Source organism: Panicum hallii, chromosome 8 (genome assembly GCF_002211085.1).
Source record: "Panicum hallii strain FIL2 chromosome 8, PHallii_v3.1, whole genome shotgun sequence".
Lineage (NCBI taxonomy): Eukaryota > Viridiplantae > Streptophyta > Magnoliopsida > Poales > Poaceae > Panicum > Panicum hallii.
Window position 1 is genome coordinate 1,473,701 of NC_038049.1, and position 12,541 is coordinate 1,486,241.

Sequence of the window (12,541 nt, forward strand, 5' to 3'; positions counted from 1 at the left end):
CGGACCTCCCTTCCCACCTGAGAAGAGGTCCGGTGCCGCCACGTGCCCCTGGGGAGGCGCCTGCTAAACCAGCGCCGCCACGTGTCTGGAGGGTCCAGTCTTCTGCGAGAAGCCAACCTAACTATCGCATTAAATGCGGGTGGTTGGGGTGAGCGTGCCCGAGACAGGGCATAGGCTGCCCTCTGACACGGCAGGCAGGTATGACCCACATCACGGTAAGCCCGCCAGTTACCGAGGTGGCGTGTCATGTCACCGTGCCGCATGCGTGGACGAGAGATGAATAGTCACATCACGGCTCCACGCGCGTGAGCAAGGAATCATTATGACCTACTATAGGAAGGGGATGGCGTGCACAGCTACAGTGTGAAAAGGTTACAGCACGGTAGGTCAGTGTAGCCCCTTCGCCTGTCAGCAGGAGCTGACTCTGCAGCGACAGCACGACCCCCACTATGCTGACAGGACGACACAAGACCAAATCTAGACGGAGGACAGGCACAGAGGCTGATGAGGAAGATCTCCGGATCTGAGGCATTAAAGGCTCCAATGTGTACGTATGTTGCCAGGTCCACCTGTCGGGACCTCGCTCAGTGTACGCGCTCCCCTTGAGCCTATAAAAGGGAGAGTGCGCATGCTAGAACACAAGATTCATGGAAGTTTCACGAACACACAAGATTCACAAGCACAAACAATACAACACACAGTGGACGTAGGGTTTTACGCTCCGGCAGCCTGAACCACTCAAAACCCTTGTGTGCTTTCTATGTTCTTACGCCTCTTGATCAAGCAATCCTAGACTCTCCCCAAACCCATCCTAGACTAGGATTAGGCGGGTGCATTCCGCCACCTAGCTGGAGATTTCCTCCGACATACTGGTTCAAGGAAATGTGCCGTACGTCCAATGAGCCCAGGTGCTCGTGAGAGTTAGGGAGTTACAAACTTTCGAGTGGGGATGAATCTTTTGAATTTCAGTCTGGTCCCCTTTCCTAGGCGGCTGACCCTCCATTTTATAGTCCACGGGGGTCTCCTTTACAAGCGAACCAAGGGTAGGAAAAGAGAGATAAAGAGAGAGAGTTCCTAGCCCTGCCGGTCGAGGTCGTCAGCTCTGTCAGTCGGAGTCCTCGGACGGCCACCGTCCAAGTCCTGGCTCGCGGAGTGGCCGTCGCGTTCCGTCCCTGTACATCCTGTTCTGTTGGTCAGGAGGCGGGCGTACGCCGATAAGTACAGTACGGCAGTCACATCCCATCCCTGGCGCCATGCCCTGTCACCCCATCGTGACAGAGGCGTGTCCATTGTGTCATGATGACGTTGCGTCCTGTACCTTCGTTAGGACGGGTAGGTGGAATAGCATCCCTCTGTTGTGGCAGTAAGGGGACTGTAGCCTCCGTGGAGGGGGTGGTTGGCCTTGTACAACAAGTTGACTCCAGCATCCGTCCTTATCCTCAGCACCTACTCCCAAGGACCATCAGTGCGCAAGGTCTGGCGGGCCCCCGACCTCGTCAGTCGGGGGCAGCGACACGTGTTATGGCAGAGTCCGGTCTGCCCCTTAGTTTTTAGGACCATGGTACGGACCCAGGCCCCGGTCGTCCCTCGGTCAGGGACGTGGGTCGAGGCTCCTGCTGACCGACCAGTCGGTCGGGACCATGGGCCTGGGCGGCTTGGAGAAAGTCACGGCCCAAGAGAGCGGTCGTTTGATCCATGCGCGGTCTTAGGCTATCCAGAGGGCCAGCAGAAAGTGGGCCTGCTGGGGACCCCGGGCCGCTGGACCCGTCAGAGGCCCCCGAGCGGCTTCGTGATTTGTTTAATCACGAAGGCGCTATTCTCACTATGTCGTGCTTTTGCTCACCCTTGCAACCGCGAGTCAATTGGGGTTGCCTTGGCCTTGACCGTGTAATGAGTGCGCCGTAGCGGTACCAGCCACCTGCTTTCGGTGCGGAATATTGAGGCCTGCTCGATCCGTCACATCGGCCTGCTGCGGAGGAGTTCCTCTCTGTTTCCCTGTTTCCCCGTAAGGGTTTCCATCCTTTTGAGGTGGAGCCGCGCGCCACGCGGCGAAGCTGGCTCGCGAGACAGGGTGGCGCCTGGGTAGCTATTAATGGAGGCCTCCGGGGCTCTATTTTTTACTTGCCTCCGAGGGCGCCTCCGAGGGCCGCCTGGGTCCCAAGCAGGTTCGGCTTCCCCCGTGTGCTGACGGGTCCCAACGTGGGAACCTGACCGACCGAGGTTCGAAGGCCGGTCCGCGGAGGACTCAAGACCGCCTCGCGTCAAACAAAGCCAGGGGAGAAACGCAGATGAGCCCCAGCGGCCCTCACCCGACCTGCTCAAGCAGCAATTCGGGTCATCTCATCCTTCTCGTCCGATCCGGACCTCGAGCCATGCCCACAGAATCTCATTGAGGAGAGGCCAGCGGGCCACCTAAGTCGGTCGGACGGCTCGGGCATCTGCCGGGAGGTGGGCCGTGGAGCAGTGGAATGCCACCTATGGGCTAAGCCAACTCTGTCGCGAACGACGGACTCGGATTCCACTCGGACGGCCGAAATTTTGACCGGGCACACCCGTTAGGAGCTCACCGAGCCCGTCACTCGAGCCATTGAGGCAAGTGACGCCAGTTCAACCCCTTTGGTCGCAAAGACCGTGGATGGGGTCACCTCCACACGTATTCGCGTGTGCCGCCGCTGACCCTATCGCCTTCCTTTGCGGCAAAGCCGCGGTGAGTCGGGGTACCGCGTTCTCACCCACAGGGGACGACAAAATTCCAACCCCCGACCGGACTCACGGTCGGGCACGGAATACAAAGCACTTTAGAATAAACACATTTTATTCCTAGCAAATAAATATTAGAAAGTACAGTCGGCCCATAGCCATTACAAAGTACAAAAACCTGTTACCACCACAAGGATGGTAACGCTGGAAGCCTTAAGGGGGGCTACTAAAAGTACGGGAAGATTGGGAGAAGCATCTTCCTCGCAAGCCTTCCTTTTGCACCCCTTTCATCAAAGGCAACTTGGCAGGGGATGACGACGAGCAGTCCATCTGCCGCCACCGCCAACCGAACTCTCTTGCCATCTCGAACGATAGCGATGAGCTCTTCTCCATCTCCAGTTGCTTAGGAAGGACAAGCCTCCTCATAAAAGCGAACTAGGGATGAGTAACATGGGGTAGCCAAACCCGCTTGGGACCCAGGCGGCCCTCGGAGGCGCGCTCGGTAGCAGACACGAGGAGTTCGTCCCCTTTTGAGAGTCCGACCGGTGGAAACACTGACATATCCACCGCCCGAGGCCAGCGCTCCTCCCGTAGTCGCCCAAGGCGGCTGGGGAAACGGCGTCGACCGCCGGCCGGAAACGGTGGCCTGCCTGCGCACCCGCTCCCCACGATCATCCGAGCTGAGCACTCGGAGGACCCAGCTTGGGAGAGGCCCGGGCATACGGCGTTGACCGCGTGCTGTCCCCTACCGCTCACAAGCATTCTTCTAGCACTAATGCTGAAGGAACCACCGACTCCGTCAAGCGGACGCACACGAGCTGAAAGCAACTCCATTGTACAAGATAAGGTTCACCCATGACTCAGGTTCTGGATGAGTTCAAAAATGGAGCCCCAGATGTCTCCATTTATAGCCACCCAGGCACCCGAGACAGCTTCACCGGTATAAATATTGAGTTATTACGTGGCAGGTCACCTCCGACCATAACACATCATGATGCATATTTCGAATACATTTAGCTGCGCGGCGAAGAACAAAACCCGCTCACAAGCCTCGCACTTATCGGAGCTTCTTCGCAAACAGTCTCGACACGTGATACGGAGATAGGAGTCGCCCCAAACTCCGGCCCACTCTCGAGTTGACTTGGCTCTCCCCTGTCAGTCTGTCACCATCGCTCCCTCGCCCATTGACTTTGTCTCCCCCGGGTCTCAGGCTCTCAGCGTCTCCCCGCCGGCACCACGCTAGTCGCCACCACGGGACGGAGCTCCACTAACCGGTAACCACACGGCGCAGGGTGCCACGGCGCGGCGCCATGACCTGGAACAAGCCCCCGCTGGCCGCCGGCCAAGCTGCCATTGACACTGATCATGGCCGCCTACGCGAGCTCGGATACAAGCAGGAGCTCAAGCGCCACCTCTCGTACGCCGTCTTTCCGTTGCCAGTTTGACCATTTTTTTTTCTGCTTCTCGCTTCACTCGATCTTACTGGTTAGTCTCCCTTTTCCGCACTCGCAGGGTGCTGTCCAACTTCTCCATCTCCTTCACCGTCATCTCGGTGCTGACGGGGGTCACCACGCTCTACAACACCGGCCTCGCCTTCGGCGGCCCCGCCACCATGACGCTCGGCTGGTTCGTCGTCGGGGCCTTCACCATGGCCGTCGGCCTCTTCATGGCCGAGATCTGCTCCGCCTTCCCCACCTCCGGCGGACTCTACTACAGGAGCGCGCGCCTCTCCGGCGACCGGTGGGCGCCATTCGCCTCCTGGATCACCGGATGGTACTTCCACTTCTATCTTCCAATCCACCACATATGGGCAGTGCCTGTCCCTGTTCATTAAATTTGTAGCCATGTTCCTTTTAGTTGTCCCGGCCGTATAAAAATGAGACATTTTTTTTCGTAATCATGCTTCATCCCCCTGGTCAATGTGCATGCTTTAATCTTTATCAGCAAGGAAGAAAAATGTACTACTGTTAATTAATTTTTTTCAGACTGTAACTTACTGAAAAATTATCGGATCAGTGTGGGTCTAGTGAACTAAATCTTGCGTTTTTTATAACCAATTTTGCGTTTACCACTGGCTTGGAGCATCTTGCTCTGCATGGGTTGACTTGAGTACTGTACCATGATTGCTGCTATCACATACATATCGAAGCTTCCATCGGGGACCATAAGATTTCTGACAATAAACACTATTCTGAATTGGTTGGTGACTTCATGAGGACACCATTTGCTAGTCATGTTTTCATGCTCAGCACTCTGAGATCGTGAACTCCTTCTGACCTCAATTCTTTCTGCCGTTTATTTGCTTTCAGGTTCAACATTGTAGGACAGGTAACCAGTCAATTTTCTGAGGCTCCCTTTCTCCCCTCAATTTTCAGTATTAGTGGACTGACAATCCCATCTTCCTTTTGCAGTGGGCAGGCACGGCCAGCATCGACTTCTCGCTAGCGCAGCTGATTCAAGTGATCGTCCTGCTCAGCACAGGTGGTAACAATGGTGGGGGGTACCTGGCATCAAAGTATGTTGTCTTCGCCTTCCATGCCGCGATTCTGCTGAGCCATGCCATCATCAACAGCCTCTCTATCACTTGGCTATCTTTCTTTGGGCAGTTTGCTGCCCTTTGGAATATGCTAGGTAATGTCTTTATTAAGTATGGATCTCTTCGCTTACAGAACCAATCAAACACATTGTAGTATTTACTTTGTTGATTATGGAAGGCTCATTAAATTGCTTGGGATGTGCATGTTACATGGATATATACCCGTCCTTTCCAGGTGTCTTTGTCCTGATGATCGCTGTACCAGTTGTTGCCACCGAGAGGGCCAGGCAAAGTTTGTGTTCACCCATTTCAACACTGATAACAGTGCTGGAATTCACAGTAACCTCTACATTTTTGTTCTGGGACTCCTTATGAGCCAATACACACTGTCAGGATATGACGCGTCTGCGCATATGGTACAGAAAAATCCTCAAGTAACTGCAATCTTATTAGGAAATCTTACTATGGTAAATAGTGCTGTCCTAATGCTTTGATTCTAAATTTGTTCATGCAGACCGAAGAAACAAAAAATGCAGACAGGAATGGCCGATTGGTATAATCAGCGCGATTGGCATATCGTTGATAGTTGGCTGGGGCTACATACTTGGCATCACGTTTGCAGTGAAGGACATTTCCTACCTCCTGAGCCCTGACAATGATGCGGGAGGGTATGCAATTGCTGAAGTGTTCTACCTTGCCTTCAAATAGTGGCGGAGGACGCGACGAAATTGTGGTATGGCGAAGAAGAATGCAAAAAAAATTGACGACAAAACAAGCGGCGGCGCGGCGGCGCGCGCGGGGGGGGGGGGGGGGGGGGGGAGGGGAGAGGGGGCGGCTGCACGCGGGGGGAGGCATGGGTGGCGGCGCGCAGGGGGCAGCGGCGGCGCGCGGGGAGGAGCAGGGGGCGGCGGCGCGGGGAGGAGCAGGGGGCGGCGCGCGGGGGAGCAGGAGCAGGGGGTGGCGGCACGCGGGGGGAGCAGGGGCGGCGGCACGGGGGGGAGCAGGGGCAGGGGCGGCCTAAATTTTTTTCTCCCGATTCCCGAGCGTAGGTATGGCGGTTGCCATACCTTGCCACGTAAGGTCCTCCGCCACTGCTTCAAAAGCCGGTATGGGAATGTTGTTGGAGGGATCATTTGCCTGTGGATCGTTGCCATCGCCATATACTTGTGTGGCATGGGCTCCATGACTAGCAACTCGAGGTGATCCTCTGCTTACACGTCATTGAGATGTCTGACCTCCATAGTAGAGTGATCACGGCAACTCACTGATGTCCTTCTTTTGAATATTAGGATGACTTATGCGTTCTCAAGAGATGGGGCAATGCCGTTCTCGTCCCTCTGGCGCAAAGTTAACAAGCTCGAAGTGCCGATAAACGCTGTCTGGCTCTCAGCTTTCATTTCCCTTTGCATGGCATTGCCGGTAATTGAACTAAACCATTCTATTTCTAACCTTCGGGAATGAGCTTACAGTTCATTCCTAATTTTTCAGTATTTGATCAATGCATGATCATTTCACTGCTACCCTTCAGAAATGAGCTTTCAGTTTGTTCCTGCTTTGGCAGCATTTCAGCATTTGAACAACGCATGATTCACCTTGTTTCCAATCCAAATGCAGTATCTGGGCAGCCTCGTCACGTTCAGGCCCGGGCCGGGGGGGGGGGGGGGGGGTCGGGTCGAGCAGTGCCCCGCCCTGGGCCCCCAAAACGTTGGGGCCTCCAAAATCCAAATACATATACACGAGTATATACATACAACTGGGCCAGATCCAAGCAAGAAACAAGAGCCCAGAGCAGAGAGCCGCAAAGGCAGCGCTAAAGCCTAAAGGCTACGGTACAAGCTAATAAGCCTCACGTCCATCTAATTGACGTAACATTCAGCGCCGCCGGCCGCCGGCCATCGCTCCAACTCACAGTCGTCTGCTGGCGATTCATCTACTCGCCCGGATTGGAGGCAAATTGGATCCCAATCTCCCTTCACTCGTAAGCCTCTTCATTGATCCTCCTTCGTTGAATCAAAATTCAACTGTTAGCATCTGCCCTAGTGCCCTCTATTTCAATATCTTGTCTGATGATTACCTTTCTAAAATTCCAGCGCCCTCATGTCATCTAGAAGGCACCCATCAGGCAGTGAGAAAAGGAAAAAGAGGAAACACTTAGATGAGTTGACAGAATCACAAAGAGGATCCATTGATAAATTTTTTAAGCCCAATACTAGTGCTTCGAGAAAACAAGATGAGTGGGCGATAGTTGCTGTGGAAGAACAAACTAACAATAATCCAGAAGATCCAGACCCTACCGATGACAATGTTGGCATCAATACAGATGATAACAATATGAGTAATCATGTGCCCTCTACCAGTGTAGATGAAGAACCAATTTTTACTACAAATATGTATGATCCGGTAACCTGGGACAATCTTGATAATAAAGCAAGGGATATATTAGTGGAGAAAGGACCTATAAGAGAAGAAAATATTATATTTCCTTTGGATGCCAACTCAAGATATTTTCATACAGTCATTACTCTAGAAAAATAAAAAATGGAGAGCTACGTGACAGAAAATGGTTAGTCTATTCAAAACAAGTTGACAAAGTATTTTGCTTTTGTTGTAAGCTTTTTGGTTCTCACAACCGCAAGAGCTATTTGGGGCTCGATGGTTTTAGAGATTGGAGGCATACTAGTGAGAGGCTGAGAGAGCATGAAACTAGTGTTGATCATATTATTAACATGAACTCTTGGAATGAATTAAGAGCTAAACTAAGCAAAAATAAAACGATTGACAAGGAGTTGCAACAGGAGATTGCAAAGGAGAAAGAGCGCATAAGGAAAGTCATGCTAAGAATAGTTGCTATTGTGAAATTTCTTGGTAAACAAAGTTTAGCGTTCAGAGGATCTAGTGAGCAACTTTACAATGATTTTAATGGAAATTTCTTAGCTTGTTGTGAGATGATTGCAGAATTTAACTTTGTAATGGAAGACCACATTAGACGTTTTAAAGACAAAGAGATCCAGTATCATTATCTTAGTCATAAAATTCAGAATGAGTTGAGTTCTCTTATAGCCTCTGACGTTATAAATTCTATCATAAAGACTGTTAAAGAAGCCAAATATTTCTCAGTTATCCTTGATTGCACCCCTGATGTGAGTCACCAAGAACAAATGAGTTTGTTGGTCCGATGTGTTGATATGTCTGATGGAAAAATAAAAATTGAAGAGTACTTTCTTGGTTTTTTAAAGGTGGATGACACATCTGGTGAAGGGCTTTTCAATATTTTGCTTGCTTCTATCAAATCATTTGGTCTCAATATTGATGACATTAGGGGCGGCGGCGCGCAGGGGGAGCAGGGGCAGGGGCGGCCTAAATTTTTTCTCCCGATTCCCAAGCGTAGGTACGGCGGTTGCCATACCTTGCCACATAAGGTCCTCCGCCACTGACATGGATCGCCGTCCTCTGGGTGGCAACCATCACCGTCCTCTTCTCGTTGCCGGTCTCATACCCGGTGACCAAGGACACTCTCAACTACACCCCGGTCGCTGTTGGTGGGCTGTTCACCCTCGTTCTGTTGTCGTGGATCGTCAGCGCGCAACACTGGTTCAAGGGACCCATCACAAATTGGGGAGGATAAGGTGGATTGAAGTTCTCGTGGTGCGATTTCAGTTTGGAACGCTTGTGAATTGTGATGTTCAGGCGATCTCAGGGGTTCTAGTTACACACTGCTGTAGTTATGATGAGGTGTTAGGGAGTGCTTATACTGTAACACTGATAGTACAGAATCAAGAAATTTCCATTTCTTCCGAAATGCATTCTTAAATATTGCCAGACTTATATCTTCATCGTCAGATATCAGTTTCATGAAAATAGGTGAAAAACTGAACATTTCCAAAAAAAAAGTGTTTAGTTCACCGTAATCAAGGTTCCTTGGCTGTAGGATTTCACTTGCCGCAGTAATCAAGCACATTGAATGATGGTACAAAAATTAGAAAAATCAGTAGACAAGGATTTGAATAAACCTTATCGAGTGGGAGTAATTTGCAGTTACATGAAATGCAGTCAACATGGGACAACAAAGAACAAATAGGCAGCCATTATACTACATCAAAAACTGTTGGCATTGACAGTGATAATGTCATGGACAGGAAATTCTTCCCTAGCATCAACATGCAACAGAGTTACATTCGGGATGGATAAAATTTCATCCATAGAATTTTTTTTTACAAGTGCTACATCCTACTACGAGATGTGAAGCCTTCTTCTGTATGGAGCTCTTCCGCAGCTGCTACTGCTATTGCTATTGCTGTCGTCAGTTATCAAGTTTTGTGTCTTCTCATCCAATTGCTTCCATTAAGCATGCAAACTGGTCCACCTTGCAAATTGTGTCTAGTGACTCCTTGGACGCTGGATCAGGCGCGTCCTCAGCCATGGTTGAGCCCTCAGAGTTTGCAGCCGCTTCCTCCTCTGCTTCGGCTGTGGGCACGATGTCTTCAGTGGACTCTACCAACTCGTCCCAGTCGTCATCTTGATCGGCAGCAGGGGACTCCTCCGACGGCAAATCAGATGCTGCGACGACCCTTTCCTCTTCTGCTTTGTCTCTCAGTTCAGCGGCTTCAAACGGATCACGTGTCATCTTCTTCGTCTGCGCGGACGGCTGAGGCCGGTAGTGGTGTGCCGGTACTTCTTGCACTGGCATGTGGCAGGCGCGTACCACGGGGAGGGTCGGCGGCGGCATCTGCTGCTTAGGCTGCCCAAGCGGCCGCGGTGGCGCGGGCACTGGCGTTGCAAGACGGGTCGGAGCTGGCGCCAGAGGCTGAGCTGAAGCGGGCGACGATCCTGTCACCGAGGGAGTCGACGGAGGAGCCACGCCACGGTTAGGCACGCGCGGCCGTGGTGGCGCGAAGGACGCCGCGCAACCGGCCGCCGGCTGCACGACCGGAGGCGTCGGGGCGACGACGGCACCCCGCGTCCGCTTGGGGCACGGCGGCTCGGCAGCCTGCGGCGCTGGCCTCTTGGGCGGCGCTGCCTGCGCGATCACGACGGGGGCAGGCGCAGGTGGCTCGATGAAGGCAGCGGATTCTTGGCGCGCCGCGGAGTGTGGAGCGGCCCTGGGGGAGACGTAGATGTTACAGAACACGTACTGCCTATCGCCGACGACGGCGTCCTCCGAGCAGCACGTCGAGAACTCATCCATGAGCCAGTCCGTGAACACGCCGCGCTTCTTGTAGCGGAGCTTCTTGATCTCGCCGACCTTGGCTCCCGTGCCGTCCTGGATGACCGTCATGCGCTGCAGGCTCCAGAAGCCGGGGCAGGCGTAGCGCACACCCTTCTTGCAGGAGGTGAAGAAGAAGCGGTGCCCGGTCCTGGGCATGGGGCGGAACTGGCGGGCGAGGTCGGCGGGCTCGCAGGCGTAGACGTCGGCTTGGTGGATGACGGGGCGGACGGCCTCTTGCAGCGGCGCGCCGGCGACGAGGCGCGGCAGGTAGTAGGTGGCGAGCTCGAGCGGCGTCGGGTTGAAGCGGAAGCCGCGGCTAAAGATCTCCGGGCCCAGCAGCGCCGCCATCTCCAGGATGCGGGGAAAGGGGGATCGGAGCGGCGGTGGAAGAAGGGAGGAAGGTGATAGGATGGATGGAGCGCCGTGGGCAGGGCTGGGATTTAAGGCCAAAGCTTGCGGATTTGCAAATTACCCCCCGATTCTGGTGGCGGTTATTCTACGTGATCCAGTACTTTTCGGAAAACCCCTTAGTTTGGATCCAACTATTTGCAATAATCCCCTCGTTTATTCTCAGAAAACCCTCCGATCCGGATCGCGATTCATAATCGCGATCCGACTATTTGCATAAAACCCCTGACTTGTTCTCAAATCTCAAATCCATCCCTTGTTAGCGGCTGCCTGCCCTCGGCTCCTCCGTTCGATCTGCCATGGCGCGATGGCTTCCGCGCCCGCCGCCGGTATGGACTCGCCGGAGATCCGCACCTTCTCTTTCTTATACGCCAGATTCTATATGCCCCCGTACCTGAATGTGGACCTTCCCAGGTCGATGGTCTCGAACTCTGTCCCCGCCTTTGTAACCGGGCCATGGCAGCTCGACTGGAGTAGTGGAGTCACGCCAGTGACCTATTCAGCTTGAGAGAAGGAGCACCTCGCGCGTCATGGAGGCGCCTCTGGGTCTCTGGGAGAGAGAGACTCCGCGATAGCACGCGACATCTTCCCCAGCACAACTGATTTCGGCGGCCACACCGGGCGGCGGATGAGGATGCCGGCTGGGATAACTACGTGTCCATGCAGCCTTAGCCCCTGACGCCCATCGACGCCTTATCGTCATGATCCGTCAGAGTATCTTGTTTTTGAACCCATTTGGGATGTGTTAGAGGCTTAGTTGCCCTTGTTCGTCCTCGGTTCTGATTCAGAGAACCGCGTCATCGTGGAGGGAACTTGCCAAGTTCTTTTTTCAGTTAAATGTATGCTGCACGGGCCAGTATGACAGTGTCAAGAATGACTAATCTCCACTATGATTCAGTAACCTTGGTCTGAAGCCACTAAATAGTATTTTCATTTAAGCACAAAATATCATCATACTAAACAGGTCATAAACAATTTGGTAAGAAATGGATCATAAATGTAGAACCAGTGAAAATTCAACATTGAGCGAACATGTCACAGATATCTTTGTCAAAGGAACAATCAACAATTTAAACAGGACGATTTAATAATAGTATACTGACAAAATTTATATGCAATAACTGTGATAAGGGTTCCGCTTAAAAGTTTCCTTGTTTTGTTGAAAGTTATGTGCAATCTAAGAGAAGAGTGTTCATTATTTTAGTTACTAATTAGCTAATCGTGTAAACTGTAAACGAACACGCCTTTGTTCTCCACTAACACTTGTGCTGAGGATCTTTGTTTTTGAGTATTTTTCAGATTTCACACCCCCTTTCCAATTACTATTGGCACTATAATAAAATACTTCTTTGTCAATCAGGATTCTTGTTTATGGATTATCTCATATGTCTGAATCACACAAAAAATTCTTCATTGCAATGGACAATTTGCATGACTGTTTACTATAGCATCATTCTTTCAGAAATGTCATCCCTGACGCGGTCAGTTGGTCCCTCTGTAGGGTGGCGGGATCGATTCTGCTGCGATGCCCATCTTTTACCAACAAGCTGGTAGCGATGAACTGATGCACGACAATGTGCAGCGACGCAGGATCAAGCTCCTAGCAGAGACGACAAAGTGTGGCGGCCCCTCATTTCAGGTGCTTTGTCCCTTTGTTCTTTCTTCTATTGTCGACTAGCATCGTATTCGTT

The 12,541-nt window shown here is 52.2% G+C and overlaps 1 protein-coding gene, 1 long non-coding RNA gene and 1 pseudogene across 2 annotated transcripts; 2 read left to right on the forward strand and 1 right to left on the reverse strand.

Moving 5' to 3' along the window:
• The first annotated feature begins 4,042 nt into the window (after positions 1-4,042).
• Positions 4,043-5,992, forward strand: LOC112903189 (annotated as a pseudogene).
• Positions 5,993-6,275: 283 nt separating this feature from the next.
• Positions 6,276-6,873, forward strand: LOC112903190. Its single transcript, XR_003230752.1, has 3 exons — positions 6,276-6,435; positions 6,526-6,655; positions 6,851-6,873. It is a non-coding gene; the product is annotated as an uncharacterized LOC112903190 (long non-coding RNA).
• A 2,687-nt stretch (positions 6,874-9,560) lies between these two features.
• LOC112902559 (atherin-like) lies at positions 9,561-10,790 on the reverse strand. Its single transcript, XM_025971678.1, has one exon. It carries the CDS (start codon positions 10,788-10,790, stop codon positions 9,561-9,563), a length of 1,230 nt encoding a protein of 409 aa, XP_025827463.1.
• Between the last annotated feature and the right edge of the window lie 1,751 nt (positions 10,791-12,541).

Excerpts from the sequence above, each read along its gene's own strand:
- LOC112902559 (XM_025971678.1), bottom strand. The coding sequence starts at position 10,790 with ATGGCGGCGCTGCTGGGCCCGGAGATCTTTAGCCGCGGCTTCCGCTTC.